A 13398-nucleotide genomic window follows, 5' to 3' on the forward strand; every position below is an offset into this window, starting at 1 on the left:
TGAAAGCCTAGTTTGTGACCCTCTTTTTATTGCTAGAACATAGAGAGAAATGATTGCCCCATTGGACTATAGTTGTGTTATGCATGGTTTGAATTTATGGAAAATAACATTTGAATTGAAAATCAGTGAACCTATCCCTCAGGTGCAATAATTTAAGTTGCCTTCATCAGATTAAAATGCCACTTGTGGTTCTGAATCCAAAAGCTCACACAGTATCTTCCAGTTGTTATCAGTTGCGAACACAGTAAAACATACAAAAATGCATTTATTTTTCAGGAAGGAATCAACAGTTATTGTTGGTCAGATAGATGTGTAATAGCCTAGTAAGCCATCTTAGAATCATGTGAATCAAAGTAAAGGCAGTTTCACTGGGGTCTGTTTGCTGTTGAATCACCTCAGGGTGCTGTTACCAGGTGGGGGAGGGTTCAGCTTCTGTGCTCTCACAGGCAGCCTGGATTTGTAGGCCTTTTAGGTAACATTTTTCGGTGTACACAGCCTGAAAGAAACTCGTCACCCCTGTGTCCCTAATTGCAGATAAACACTCACATAACCAGGAGCATGAAGGCCATGCAGAGCAAGCACTTCTGTTTATTTTTATAATGACAATAGAATGGGATTAGAGTGAATGAAAAAAAGAAAATGTATATTGGATGAAAGAGAGAGCATATGAAAAGAGACTGCTCACAATGCTATTTAATTCAAGTGTCAACCCTGCTTTTAAAAGGTTTGGTTGACTTGGCCAGAGGGTGAGAGCACTGCATTTAACTTGGAGCCAATGACCTCAGCTTTGCAGGTCAGTGAGAGTGGCTGCTGACTAACTAATCCTCTTTGCACTCCTCACTCCTGCAGGTCTGATTTGTGGCAGTTGTTGTCTTCATTTCAAAACAGTCCAGGTGGTGGCCTACAACCCTGCCAGAAGGACTCCACACACTTTGGCTGGACCTTCTCCTCATCGGTTTTGGATTCTGCTTAACAGCGGGGACTACTACTTTCATTTTCCCATTTATGGATTATACCGTCATTTTCAGATTCATGTACAATTCCTGTGCAACAGAATCAGCAAAAATGGAGTATGACAAACTGGCTGAATATGTCCTATGGCAAAAGCTGGCCATGAGGAGTGGGTACACAATATGTAAAACAATACAGGTCAGTTTTATATCTTCAATTTCTTTTCTTTTTTTCACACAGTAAGTACATATGGTATGCTTGTATTAAAATGCAATAAATAAGTCTGTATTCTATTTTTAGTGTTATAACTGGAGGCAAGCCTGGCACAGTTGAATAACAAGTGATCCTTCCACAGCAGAGAAACTAATGCTCGCTGTGTGATTAAAAAGTCAATACAGATGTTGCCATAATATACCATAAATTCACAGGATGAATATTTTTCATCTAACATAGTGGCCGGTCTAATTAAAAGCGCAACTCTTTTAATATGAATCGTTCTATCATATTCAGTCTGTGCAGTGTGGATACACGATCTTGATGAGAATCAGACAGCTGACAGTGGACTGAGTGAGTGGGTGGGACTGAAGCATCTAGAGCCAGAAGGACCTGGAGGAGTTTAACTCTAGGCATTAACCAGCTCAGGACTAAATCTGGCCACCAGATAATTCGTTGGAAAGCTTCCTTTCTTCTCACACACTCTGTGCCAACACGTGAAGCCTAGCAAGTGGCTCTTTTCAACATGCTGAATGTGTGTAGCATTGTCAGCTCTGTGCACATACATCACCATTTTTAAAAGATTGTAAGCTTAAGACATACAGTTTTCTTGGAAGGTGTAACCATATTTATTTGGACACATGTGCTGGTCCAATGTATAGAACATAAAGCACTTGGCGACAGCGAACCTGATCAGAGACAGGCACATGATGGGCAGCCATCTGCCTCGACTGGTTGGGTTGAAAGAGAGAGAGAGAGAGAGAGAGAGAGAGAGAGCAGTACAAAAGAGAAGAAGAAAGTTTACAATAATCATGTTGACAGAACAACATACACTATACCCTACTTTTTATATTGGGTTTTACAGATTTTTTACTGGTTTTACTGATACTGAGACTGAGGCCGACCCTTTGGTGGCAGAATGGTAACAGATACGCAGCCTGAAATAATAAAAGAATGAGGTGCTAACTGAAAGTTAAGACGCAAAGATGAGTTTTAAGTTTGGATTTGAAGGCCTCAACAGAGTTATAACACCTGATGTCAGCAGGGAGGTTGTTCCAGAGGAAGGGGACCTGATAGGAAAGGGCTCTGAACACAGACAGGAGCCCTGTATTCTGAGGGTGAAGAGTATGGGATGGAATATAAAGTTTAAGGAGATCAGGCAGATATGAGAAGTCAAGCTCATTTAGGATTCTGTATGTCATTAAAAGCACCTTTTTCAGATCTAAATTTCACTGACACCACTACCTTTTTCTCCTCTTTTACTTCCTGCAATACCATTGTTCCCACTGTAGGCAGCCACCTCCTCCTAATCTGGGACAAGCATCTAGGATCAGCTGAGGTCGTCACTATGGTGACCTTTGCTGAGACGACACAGGTCTCCCCTATGGAGCTGCGTGAGCCGCCCTGCCTGACTGCGACCCTGTCCCCTGGGCTGCGACGGAAAAAGATGCTGTGGCAGAATGCTGTAAAACACATCATGATCCAGCAGGAGCTCAGCGCCCAGGTGACTGGCCATCCCACAGACATCAGTGGATTTGTTGCATCCAGATGGAACTGTTGTTTGTGCTGTTTTGTTTTCTATTGTTTTGTACATATTCCTGTACAAGATTATAAGGACGATGTGTACTAAAACAGACATAGTATCCACTGAACCTCTGACTCATGTTACACAAACCAAGGAAAATTTTGCTAAACTGAAACCCATGATTGGTATGTCTGCATGGACAGCATGAACATTAGTTATTGGGCTAAAGCAGTCTAGACTATCCATGCAGTAATGAAATGTGGTAATTAAATGTAACTTGAATGTAAAGGGTCACAAGACACAAATAACAAAAAATGTATTTTGTCACTTACAGGGTAGCTTACAGATAGTTTGGGATTTTGGTTTTCACACAATGCAAATAAAATTTGTTAATGCTGTGACCACCACAATTGAAATTCTATTCGCTTCAACTGCAAAATAGTGGTGGCCAAAATCAAACAGATAAATAGGTATAAATATCATTAAAACTAAAACTATCTGCATGGGTCAAACTTGGGGAAGTGAGAAAACAATGTATGATTTTTGTAATTCTGGTGAAGCAACCCTTTAAAGGGTCTTAGATCAGTTTCCAAAAACACAAGCCAGTGATGATTATGAAGAACTGTTTACCACATACACGTTTGCTTTCCATCATAAAGTCATTACTATACCATTAAAGTGGTCACTTTTTAAGAGAATAGTATGGATGTTTGGCATCATACCATTCCTTGCAAAGAACACAAAGTGTCTTTTACAGTAAACACATCTGTTTTTCTGTTGCATTATGACAGGTTGGTGTGGAACCAGCACGCAAAATCTTTGTGACGGACACCTACATGGAGGAGATCAACAGACAAATCCGCAACAAGGCCTCACGAGGGGTCACGAAACGCCGCTCCTCCACAATCAGAGTCCACCCTACCCAGGCCCGCAGTTCCACCAGCACACGCAGCAGCATTGGAGGTTCTTTTAACGACTATGCCAGCGATGCAGATTTCTTTGTGCACTGGGGTCACACTATTCGTGGTGTCTGCATACCCACCCTGGGTCACACCTTTAGGTCTTGTGACCTGGAGAAACTCTACCAGCAACACTCCTCTCACCAAAGACGCAACTCCTTAGCTATCACAAATGTAATCGATGCTGTGGCCAAGCTACATGTGTTGGTTCTGTACCTCGCACTGGCCCCAGAAACAGTCACGGACACTGTGCGTGGCTGCCTGACGGGCGTTTTCATGGTCTTAGCTATAGCATTGTGCCTCGTGGTGTTAACCTGCAAAGACTCCATGTCCCCGCGGTGGCTCCACTATGCTGGCCTAGCTAGCTGGCTGTCACAGACCATGCAGGTGTTGGGAGGACTGGTATATGGACTAGAAAAGGACCCGTCATGGTACGTTTTGTTCACATTGTTCGCCACATACACGCTGCTGCCGTTACCTCTGCTGTGGGCCATGTGCGCCGGCTCCTTAACCTCAGTACTGCACCTTCTGGTGGAGATATTGCGCTACTACAATGATGCAGTGCTTTTGAAAAAGGTCAGGAAATGCTGATATATTAAACCTTAATAACATTCTCCCCCTAGAGTGATATTACAAAAGGTTATGTCTGAAATTTCTTTTTATTATTCAATATCAAACTAAAAATGCTGCTTTATTGGATACAGTCCTTCAAGATATTACTCACGTGTAAAACCATACTATAAATGTTTCATCATACATTAAGATTCCACTAAAATGAGTTACATTCCTCTTCCAGATAAAGTAATTTGCCTGCATAGCACCGTGTTTAAAATTGTGTAAAATACTGGCTGAAGATGTAAAATCCCCTTTTTTCTTTGCCTATTTCTGTTTCTGCTGTGCATTTCCCATTTCCAATCACTGTTTTGAAATGAACCTGCTGATTCTACAGATCAAGACATGGTTTATACATGAATTGGATTTGCTACTGGCATTACTTCAAGCCCATTATTTGACTTAGAGAGTTTATGTTGGTTTATAAACTGTAAAAGCCCACTGAGACATTATATGTGATATTCCTCTGTACAAATAACTTCAAATGCTTTACCTCTTATGTCCAGATATTGTGCACAGGCCTACTATACATGCGACATTTCCCTTTGATGCCCCCCTAGTTGTATAAAAGCAGAACCCACTCCCTATTTCTAATCATATGCTTTTAGCTCACATGTTCCCAGTTAAATAAAGTGAATAAATGTTTATTTTCCCTTGGATGCAGGTGTTTGCCAAAGGGCTGCTGTACCTGGGTATGAACACAGCTGGCTTGTTCATCCACTACCTGACAGACCACGTTCAGAGACAGGTGTTCCTGGAGACACGACGCTGTATTGAGGGTCGCCTCAAACTAGAGCAAGAGAACCAGAGACAGGTAGTATGAGGGCTGACATTGTGCTATAGGTTAGACTTGGAGATATAGAGACATACTGTATTATGACCACTGTAGACTGTTGTCACTTTGTAGATGGAAGGATAAATGCCTCTCAAATTCTCTTGTGAAGTTTGTGTAAATAGGCATTATGCTGGTTAAACCATTCACGTCACTTTGGGATAATGTCGGCACACAGGAGCGTCTGGTGCTGTCAATCCTGCCTCGCTTTGTTGCCTTGGAGATGATTGCTGACATGAGCTCTTTGGAAGATGAACTCAATCCTCAGGAGTTTCACAAGATCTATATCCACCAGTACAAAGACGTCAGGTACACACTTACACACACATAATAGTATTAACCAGGCTTATATATATTATGTTATATTAGAGGATTTTAAGAAAATAAGTTTATCATAGGTGTTGCCTTTTTCAAATTGAAAATTCATTGATTTACAATTAGTTGTGCATGTGTTGACTGGAAACTTGAGAACATTTTGAATGTGACATGCAGTATAATTCTTTATTTCACAGTTCTTTCTCTGTCTCTCCTCTCTGCAGCATCCTTTTTGCAGACATCAAGGGTTTCACTCTACTGTCCATGAACCTGTCGTCACAGGATCTGGTTCGAACCCTCAATAAGCTCTTTGGACGCTTTGACCGACTGGCAGAGGTTAAACCCTGAGTACTTTTTTATTTTGACATATTTTTACATAGCGGATAATACATTTTTGACACCCTCCTTCTAATTTCCCTGGTATATTCTCTCATGACAGGAGCACCACTGCCTGCGAATAAAGTTACTGGGAGACTGTTACTACTGTGTGTCAGGGGTCCCTGAGCCACAGCAAGCCCATGCCCGTCACTGCGTTGAGATGGGCCTGGCTATGATCAACACTATACGGTGAGTTTTAACTCACTGGAGTCACACCCCACTAATTTCTGACTAGAACTGTCAAAGTTGACACAGAAAGAGACATTCAAACAATATTTCTATTGTATGGTCACTTGACTTCTCACCAACACCAGGTGCGTACGGAAGCAGTTAAACTTTGACCTGGACATGAGGATCGGGATCCACACAGGATCCGTCTTATGTGGGGTGCTCGGGCTGCAGAAATGGCAGTTTGATGTCTGGTCCTGGGACGTGGGCATCGCCAACATGCTGGAGGCCGGGGGAATACCAGGGTTAGTGTCTCTGCTGGTACCTGCCGAGTAATTAATTTCCTCATGTTGTGATTGGAGAGCATTTCGTTGTACAGCACCAATAATTTATTCTGCCTCTCTTTTCTTTCCTCCAGCCGCATCCACATCTCAAGGGCGACTTTGGACAGTCTACAGGGCACCTACAAGACAGAGGATGGTCATGGCCGTGACAGGAACGAGTTTCTAAGGAGACACAGCATCGACACTTTCCTCATCTGCCCTCAGGAGGAAAGGAACAATGTTGACCACACTGAGCCCCCCAAAGTTCAGAAAACAAATCGGACTTGGAACCCTGAGATACCTTTCGGGAACGTCATTGACATGAACAGTGTAGGTGCAGGGATACAAAATATTATTGGGTTCATGGTCTTAAGGTTTTGATCCAAATCCAGTGTATCCAATCAATCTGACGCCGTTCATATGCTTTCCTTGTGCTTTAGATCCTGGCCTCCTTTACAAACGGTTCGCTTCCCAACATCTGGCAGTCCACCTCCAAAGAGATCAACAAACGCATCAAACATGCTATAGAGGTTCGAAGCAGTGAGCGAATGCACAAGGAGCACATCACACCACTGACCCTGGTGTTCAAGGACACACACATTGAGGACAAGGTACGCAGCTATAGGGGCAGGCTAGGAAGGTGTTGGCAAGGGGGAAGGTTAGGTTAAGGAAGTCATGTGCTTTATGAACAAAAAGGGATGTTTATGAACCAGTACCTGAAATGATGCCGATGTTTCTTTGCTCTATTTTGGTTGGTTCAGTTCTCCCAGATGAGAGACGAAATGTTCAACTCCAACTTGGTCTGTTCATTCATCATGCTCCTCTTTCTCATGGCTGCCCAGGCCCTCATCTCTGCACCCAGGTAGGAAAACACCAATGCTATCCAGTCAAACTTCACACTGTAAGCGCTGCATTTAGTTTAGTTGCATAGGGGTTTATCAAGCCTGAATGAAGCTTTAGTGTTGCCCTACCCTTGTGAGTTGCTCTGAGTTAAAGCATCTGCCAAATGAATAAATGTAAAAGGTACATGAAGGGTTCATATATCCAATTTGTTTAAACGTAAATTCTTAATTGATATATTAAAGGTCAATGATATTTTCACATTGATATTGCCTGGGTGGTTGTTGACATATTCCCTGAATACCAACGAGTGACAAAATCTCAAAATAATGTCATCTTTGACTTCAGTGGATAGCAGGAACGTAATGGGTTGCAGCTTTAAGAAATGATAAATTGTCGATCAAAAACTCCTAGAGAATCTATGTATAAAGAAACTGAACAATAACAAATGTTGTCAGTCATCTTACTGAAAATATCAGCTTTCAATTGCATGCTGTTTGATCATACTACAATTTACTGCACTGCTAGCATTTGATTTTATTTTCACTTTGGTGCCATCTGCTGGTACTTTCAAGAATGACATGCATCACAGTCTCTCTTGGTTCCCAACTCTACCTCTGATTCACATTTTTTCCCCTTTACTCGTGCCCTTAATATTTCCTCTTGTCCTCTTCCCTTGCTCTCTCTCTGCAGGTTGTTCCCAGCCATCCTCCAGTTTTCAGTCTTCCTCCTCGCCTACATGCTGCTGCTGCTGTTGGCCCTGGCTGAAGAGTTCAAGTGGACTCCTCCAGCACTGCAACACTTCTGCTGCTGGATGCATGAAAACAACAGTGCCCGCAACCTCCTTACCCTCACTGCCATCATCATCAACTTTGGCTTGGCCTCTACTGACATGGTGAGAGAAAAACAACGCAGGGTTAGATTTACATACATAAAAAGGTTTAATAAATTGTCTTTCCCCTGCCACATTTTTCTTTCCTTCTTATACTGCTGTGCATTCATGTGTGCCCTGCACCAGAAGAGATTTTCACAAACTGTATGAACATTAAATCCAGATGAAAGAGCAGTCAATCACACTTAACCGTGTGTCCTCCCCTAATTTACATGATCCCTTCTAATGCATATGTATGAAGGAGAGAGTTGCACCTCCCTGCTGACACTTACAGAACACCTCAGATGACAAGCAAACTTTTTTCAAGAACACCAGTCCAAATATGTAACTGACAGAGTAGAGAAGCCCAACCTAGAGCAGTAGAGGTGCTCTAGGTCATTAACAGAAACACCAGCTGATACTCCGTCTTTCAGCCTTTTCTTGGCTTGCTTGAGGTTTTATGTGATTTATATTTGATGTGCTGTGTGCCTGGGTGCAGGTATGGTGTATTTTCACAAACACAGTAGAGGCTGACATGATGGACAGAACCGGCACAGCCTCTCGTCCTCTCACTGTCTGCACCTACCCTGAGGTAAGGACAAGAGTAGTCTATATTTTTAACTTTACAACATATTACGTGAAGAGATTTTACATGATTTCCTGTTTGTTCATCCTAATTTCACAAAAATACATCACAAACATTTAATTTCACACTAAATAATATGTTATCACATTTTCTTGACCAAAAGTTACCTCATCAAATCTGCTTCTTTTTTTTTTTTTAACTTCAAGAAAGTGATGTCATTAAAATGTCCTCATCTTCACTCGCTCTAACTTCTTCTTTACTCCACTGTATCTTCAGATCTTTGTGTTGAGTGGTGTGATCGCCATGGTGACCTGTGCCGTGTTCCTGCGTCTAAACTCTCTGCTCAAGTTGGCGGTCTTGCTGCTGGCGGTGGCTGTATACTCCTACCTCATCCACCTGGCCTTCCTCGCACTCGCACGCCATGACATGCTGCACAGGTCAGTGCAAAACACATGTATACTAAATTTCTTCCTACTGCTCTGCTGTTGTGCTGAACATCTCTTTAGTCACATTTTCCCTTTTTATTTTACATAATCTCTATTAGTCTATATTTTCCACCTCCCTTCATTAACCTCTGTGCAGGTCTCACTATGTCAGGAGGAAAGGAATCTCCATCCTTCTCATGATGATGTTCATTGTTGCTGTCTTCTACAATGGACGACAGGTATTGTTAAACTCTCTGTCTCAAGCCTGCTGCTGTTTAGCTTGGTTTGCTCGTAAATTTTTAAATGTAAGTTTGGCTATTAGTCTCAGTCGGTCATAACTGTTGTCTCAGCAGATGGGTAAAGGAGTGTGTCGCATAAAGGCAGGTGATCTCTGATTGATGCTGAATCTGCCCTTTGTTCTCCAGTGGGAGGCAACTGCCAGGCTGGACTTCCTGTGGCGTCTGCAGGCCCAACAGGAAGTGGAGGACATGAGAGAGTTGCGGGAACACAACGAGTGTTTGCTGCACAACATCCTGCCTGTGCACGTAGCGCGACATTTCCTGGACCGGAGCAAGAATGACGAGGTACCGAAAACACCCCAGAAATCCACCTGTGACTCTGACAATGAGTTCACATGACTTTTCCTATACTTTACTCACTTGCCTTTTGGGACCAACAGCTGACCTCTGACCCTGATAACTAAGTGTTTTTCTGAAAAATTTTTTTTATATATCAGCCAAACAAAGAGGCTTTTAAGAATTCCCCCATCAACTATGTATGACACAATTTTCATTTCAGGAGCTGTACTCCCAGTCCTATGATGAAGTGGGTGTTATGTTTGCCTCCATCGCTGGGTTCAATGAGTACTTTGAGCAGAAAGAGATCAAACATGAAGGAGTGGACTGCCTCCGACTGCTGAACGAGATCATTGCTGGCTTCGATGAGGTGAGTAAAGGACTGAAAATGAAACTGTGACTTGTACAAAATGTTCAGATTATTTATTTAACCATATATTTCACTATATTGTAGGGTAATGGGTCATTTGTAAAAATGGTGTAGGTGTACAGTATATATTCTGGTACTCACTCAGAGCATTTGAAACAGTATTTACCTTCCTGTCGTTCAATCCAGGTCTTGCTGTTGGCAAACGGGATTGCTTCTCATCATTCATCTCTTAATCTTTATCTGTTTCTTCTTACAAGTTGTTGGAGGAGTCGTACTTCTGCTACGTGGAGAAGATCAAGACCATCGGGAGCTGCTACATGGCCGCCTCTGGCTTAGCTCCAGACAGAGAGGTGGGAGATCTTCTTGTACATAGTCTGCATTATTTTTGTTTTGGCTACATTTTGCTCCTCCGTCACTGATAGCAGCTTTACCCACCCCTCTCTCCGTCTAACTATCATTATCATTCTCTCTTTCAGGTGTCCATGGATGAATGGAACCACCTGAGTGAGCTGGTTTTGTTTGCGTTGGCAATGCAGGAGACCTTGAAAGAGATTAATAGGCACACTGCCAAAAACTTTCAGCTGCGTGTGGGTAAGTGGCTGACTGGCACACACACACTCACATAAACAAACTATTGCCGATCATGCGCCATTCTCAAAGACACCTAGTATCATACACCCTCTACTTTCTAATCCTTTTGTCTAAAGTAAATTATTTTCTTTGTTGGACTCAAACAGGCATTGCCCATGGGCCGGTGGTCGCAGGTGTGATCGGTGCCACCAAGCCACAGTATGACATCTGGGGGTCAACGGTGAACCTGGCCAGCCGCATGGACAGCACAGGTGTTAGCGGACGCATCCAGGTACCTGAGGCCACGCGCAGGATCCTGGCAGAATGGGGCTTTGTCCTGGAGCTACGTGGAGAAATATTTGTCAAAGGGGTGAGTAGCAGAAAGATGGCGACTGCTTCTGTACTTCCTGCTGCTAGTGATGATTATATAATACACTTAACTACCATTGACAGTATTACAGCAAAATGAGGAATGGATTTATTTTGCTGGAGAGGCGCGACGTTAAGTCAAACCTAGTACGGTTCATTTAAGTTCCTAAAATGAATGTGGGTCATATGTTGTGATATTGGAGCAAATGTTACCTTTTTCATTAGTGCATCCTTTTTCTTGTTGAGAATTCTTGCTGACAGTTGTCCAGCTGTGGCAGCACTTAATTTCAATCACTTGCATGCCAGCCTTTTTGATTTAACACTAACATGTTCAGTTTAAAACACGCAGGTGTCTCCTGATATTTTTCTCAACTACTTTGGCACGTGCAGACCACGAACACGATGCAAAACAAAAAGATGTGACCAAGTGATGGTCACCAATTAAGCACCAGCTGACAATAACACACTGTAGAGCATTGCTTGATGACAATGGCTGTGTCACAAATTACTACTCATGATAGTGCCCTATTTTTACCCACTAGCATTTTATTTTGAGTGTGTGTAATTTATGTCCTGCCCTCCAAATTCCTTGACATGTCAAAATTTCTGTTGTGAAAAGTCAACTCCATAAATTAAAGCTCCACCTACTATAACTTCAGCCTGAGAGAAGGTCTGATCAGTCAGATAAGGTGAAAACACCTGTGCTGGGGATCAGGAGTGGACAGCTTAAAATAGGCCTTGACACAAGTAAAGGCAATTACTCATTAGCACAAGTGTAGAAATAAACCCCACTTAGCATTAGGGAACAACTTAAATAAGAAGGGCACCTACTGGTGAAGGGAAACAACAGACAGATCAAGTAAAAGCCAACATGCTGCCTGATTTGCATTTCTGTTCGGTGTGCAACTACTGTTGTCATTGCAGGTGAGTGAGCGTCAGGGGAAAGTACGCACATATTTCATCAGCACCATGCGCAGTAAGACGACCAACACCGCAACAGATGGCCGCATGAGGGGGCGGACAGCAGGACGCCTGACGCTGGCAGGAGTGGTGTTTGGTCTCGTCCAGGCCAGACACAAGGAAAAGATGAGGGAGACCAACGGGGGGTTCAGCCTGACTCCCTGCGCCCTGCAATGCGGAGGGGACTGTTAGGGTCAGATGACTGCAGGTAGACGAGGACACAGTCCAGCCATATTGTTTCTACTGGTTTACACTTTTGTTATTCTTATTTCATACCTTGCCATAACAAAATTAGCTGCACACTGGTCATAGGATCCAGTTTCCCCCCCACAACTGTGTCCTCCTCAGCTTTCCTGTCATCTCAAAAAGAAATGATAAAGGTTTTGGACAGTATTGTGCTTAATCCACACATACTGGAACTCATTCATGGTCAAACGCCTGGAGTCCTGAAGCTGAGATTTAATCATTGAACAATAGAGCGGTGTGTTCTGACTGTAATACCAGCCTCTCTTACAGTAAGTCTAGTATCTTGAGAGCATTGCTTTCTGTTTTTTTATTGCCATATCTACACATTGTGAGCACTGTTTTCAGTTTTTAAGTTCATTTTGTACAAAGCTAACAAAGGCCAACATGTCTTTTTTTTTTTCTTTTTTTTTTTGCTGTTATGATACTCCAACAAGTCCTCTGACCTCTACGCCAAAACGAAGAATACCTCAAAACAACCACCTCAACCTTTCATAGACTACCAATGGCCTATACAATACTAACTAGTGTTCTACTGTCTTATCATGCATCATTGTTACAATTTTCCAGTACAGTTCATGTTGTGAGTTTGTGCATTATTTCTCTGTTGTCCAAAAATTTTCTAAATATCTCTTTCAGAGGGACTTGATTTCAATAAACAGACAGTAATGCAGTTAAGTTTAATATTTTACCTCCATTTTACGTCAATTCTTTCCATAGCTTCCGCTGAGAAGGTATTTTTCATCAGTTTTCATGCCACTGTCAATATTGCTCTGGATTTCTGAGATCTGAACATCTCAACATGACAAATCACACCATAGCCAATTCAGTTTTGCCTTGGTACACTGTGATTACCCTCACTTCAGTTACTTTGCTACAGTTATGTTTCCATCATAGTTACCTCAATGCCAAAAACACTACTCAGGTCACTTTTGCAGGATGGTATAATACTTTTTACTGTAGGCCTGAATCATATTGATGCTGTCATATGAAAACCACATGAATCTGAATTGAGTTTCTTTATGTTTTAAAAGTGAATATTGAATTCCTCTATGGGATTTCCAGAGGACTTACTCAGTTACTGGTAATATCAATTACATATTTTTAAAATGTAAGTAAACCTAAAGGGTATCGTTGAAAATTCATGAACCCTTCAAAATGTAAATAAAAGTAACCAAAAGTCTTTATCAATGTATGTAATATACTGGACTGGGCCTTTAAAAGAAGGCTCTGTTTTCTTAAAGTTTGGTCATTCTGGAAATCTAATCTGTAACAGTCAAATTGTAACATTTTGTTATTCATTTTTCTTAGGT

The 13398-nt window shown here is 42.1% G+C and overlaps 1 protein-coding gene across 1 annotated transcript; it reads left to right on the plus strand.

Annotated features, from left to right (window-relative positions):
- Positions 1-2512: 2512 nt before the first annotated feature.
- On the plus strand, positions 2513-12034 carry LOC111236701 (adenylate cyclase type 8-like). Its single transcript, XM_022765534.1, has 20 exons — positions 2513-2668; positions 3481-4224; positions 4925-5074; positions 5271-5401; positions 5632-5743; positions 5847-5974; positions 6100-6258; positions 6372-6606; positions 6717-6887; positions 7038-7138; positions 7810-8011; positions 8487-8579; positions 8850-9010; positions 9156-9237; positions 9424-9582; positions 9797-9943; positions 10201-10293; positions 10420-10534; positions 10681-10883; positions 11807-12034. The coding sequence occupies exons 1-20, from the start codon at positions 2513-2515 to the stop codon at positions 12032-12034; spliced, it is 3570 nt and encodes a 1189-aa protein (XP_022621255.1).
- The last annotated feature ends 1364 nt before the right edge of the window (positions 12035-13398 follow it).

The sequence above is a fragment of the Seriola dumerili genome, unplaced genomic scaffold (assembly GCF_002260705.1).
Source record: "Seriola dumerili isolate Sdu_G_001 unplaced genomic scaffold, Sdu_1.0 BDQW01000025.1, whole genome shotgun sequence".
NCBI classification, from domain to species: Eukaryota; Metazoa; Chordata; class Actinopteri; order Carangiformes; family Carangidae; genus Seriola; species Seriola dumerili.

Bases quoted from the DNA above. Each gene is read 5' to 3' on its own strand.
- LOC111236701 (XM_022765534.1), top strand. From the start codon at position 2,513: ATGGTGACCTTTGCTGAGACGACACAGGTCTCCCCTATGGAGCTGCGT. The intron at 5,744-5,846 runs GTTAAACCCTGA...CTCTCATGACAG, and splicing joins GCTTTGACCGACTGGCAGAG to GAGCACCACTGCCTGCGAAT. The intron at 5,975-6,099 runs GTGAGTTTTAAC...CACCAACACCAG, and splicing joins GCTATGATCAACACTATACG to GTGCGTACGGAAGCAGTTAA.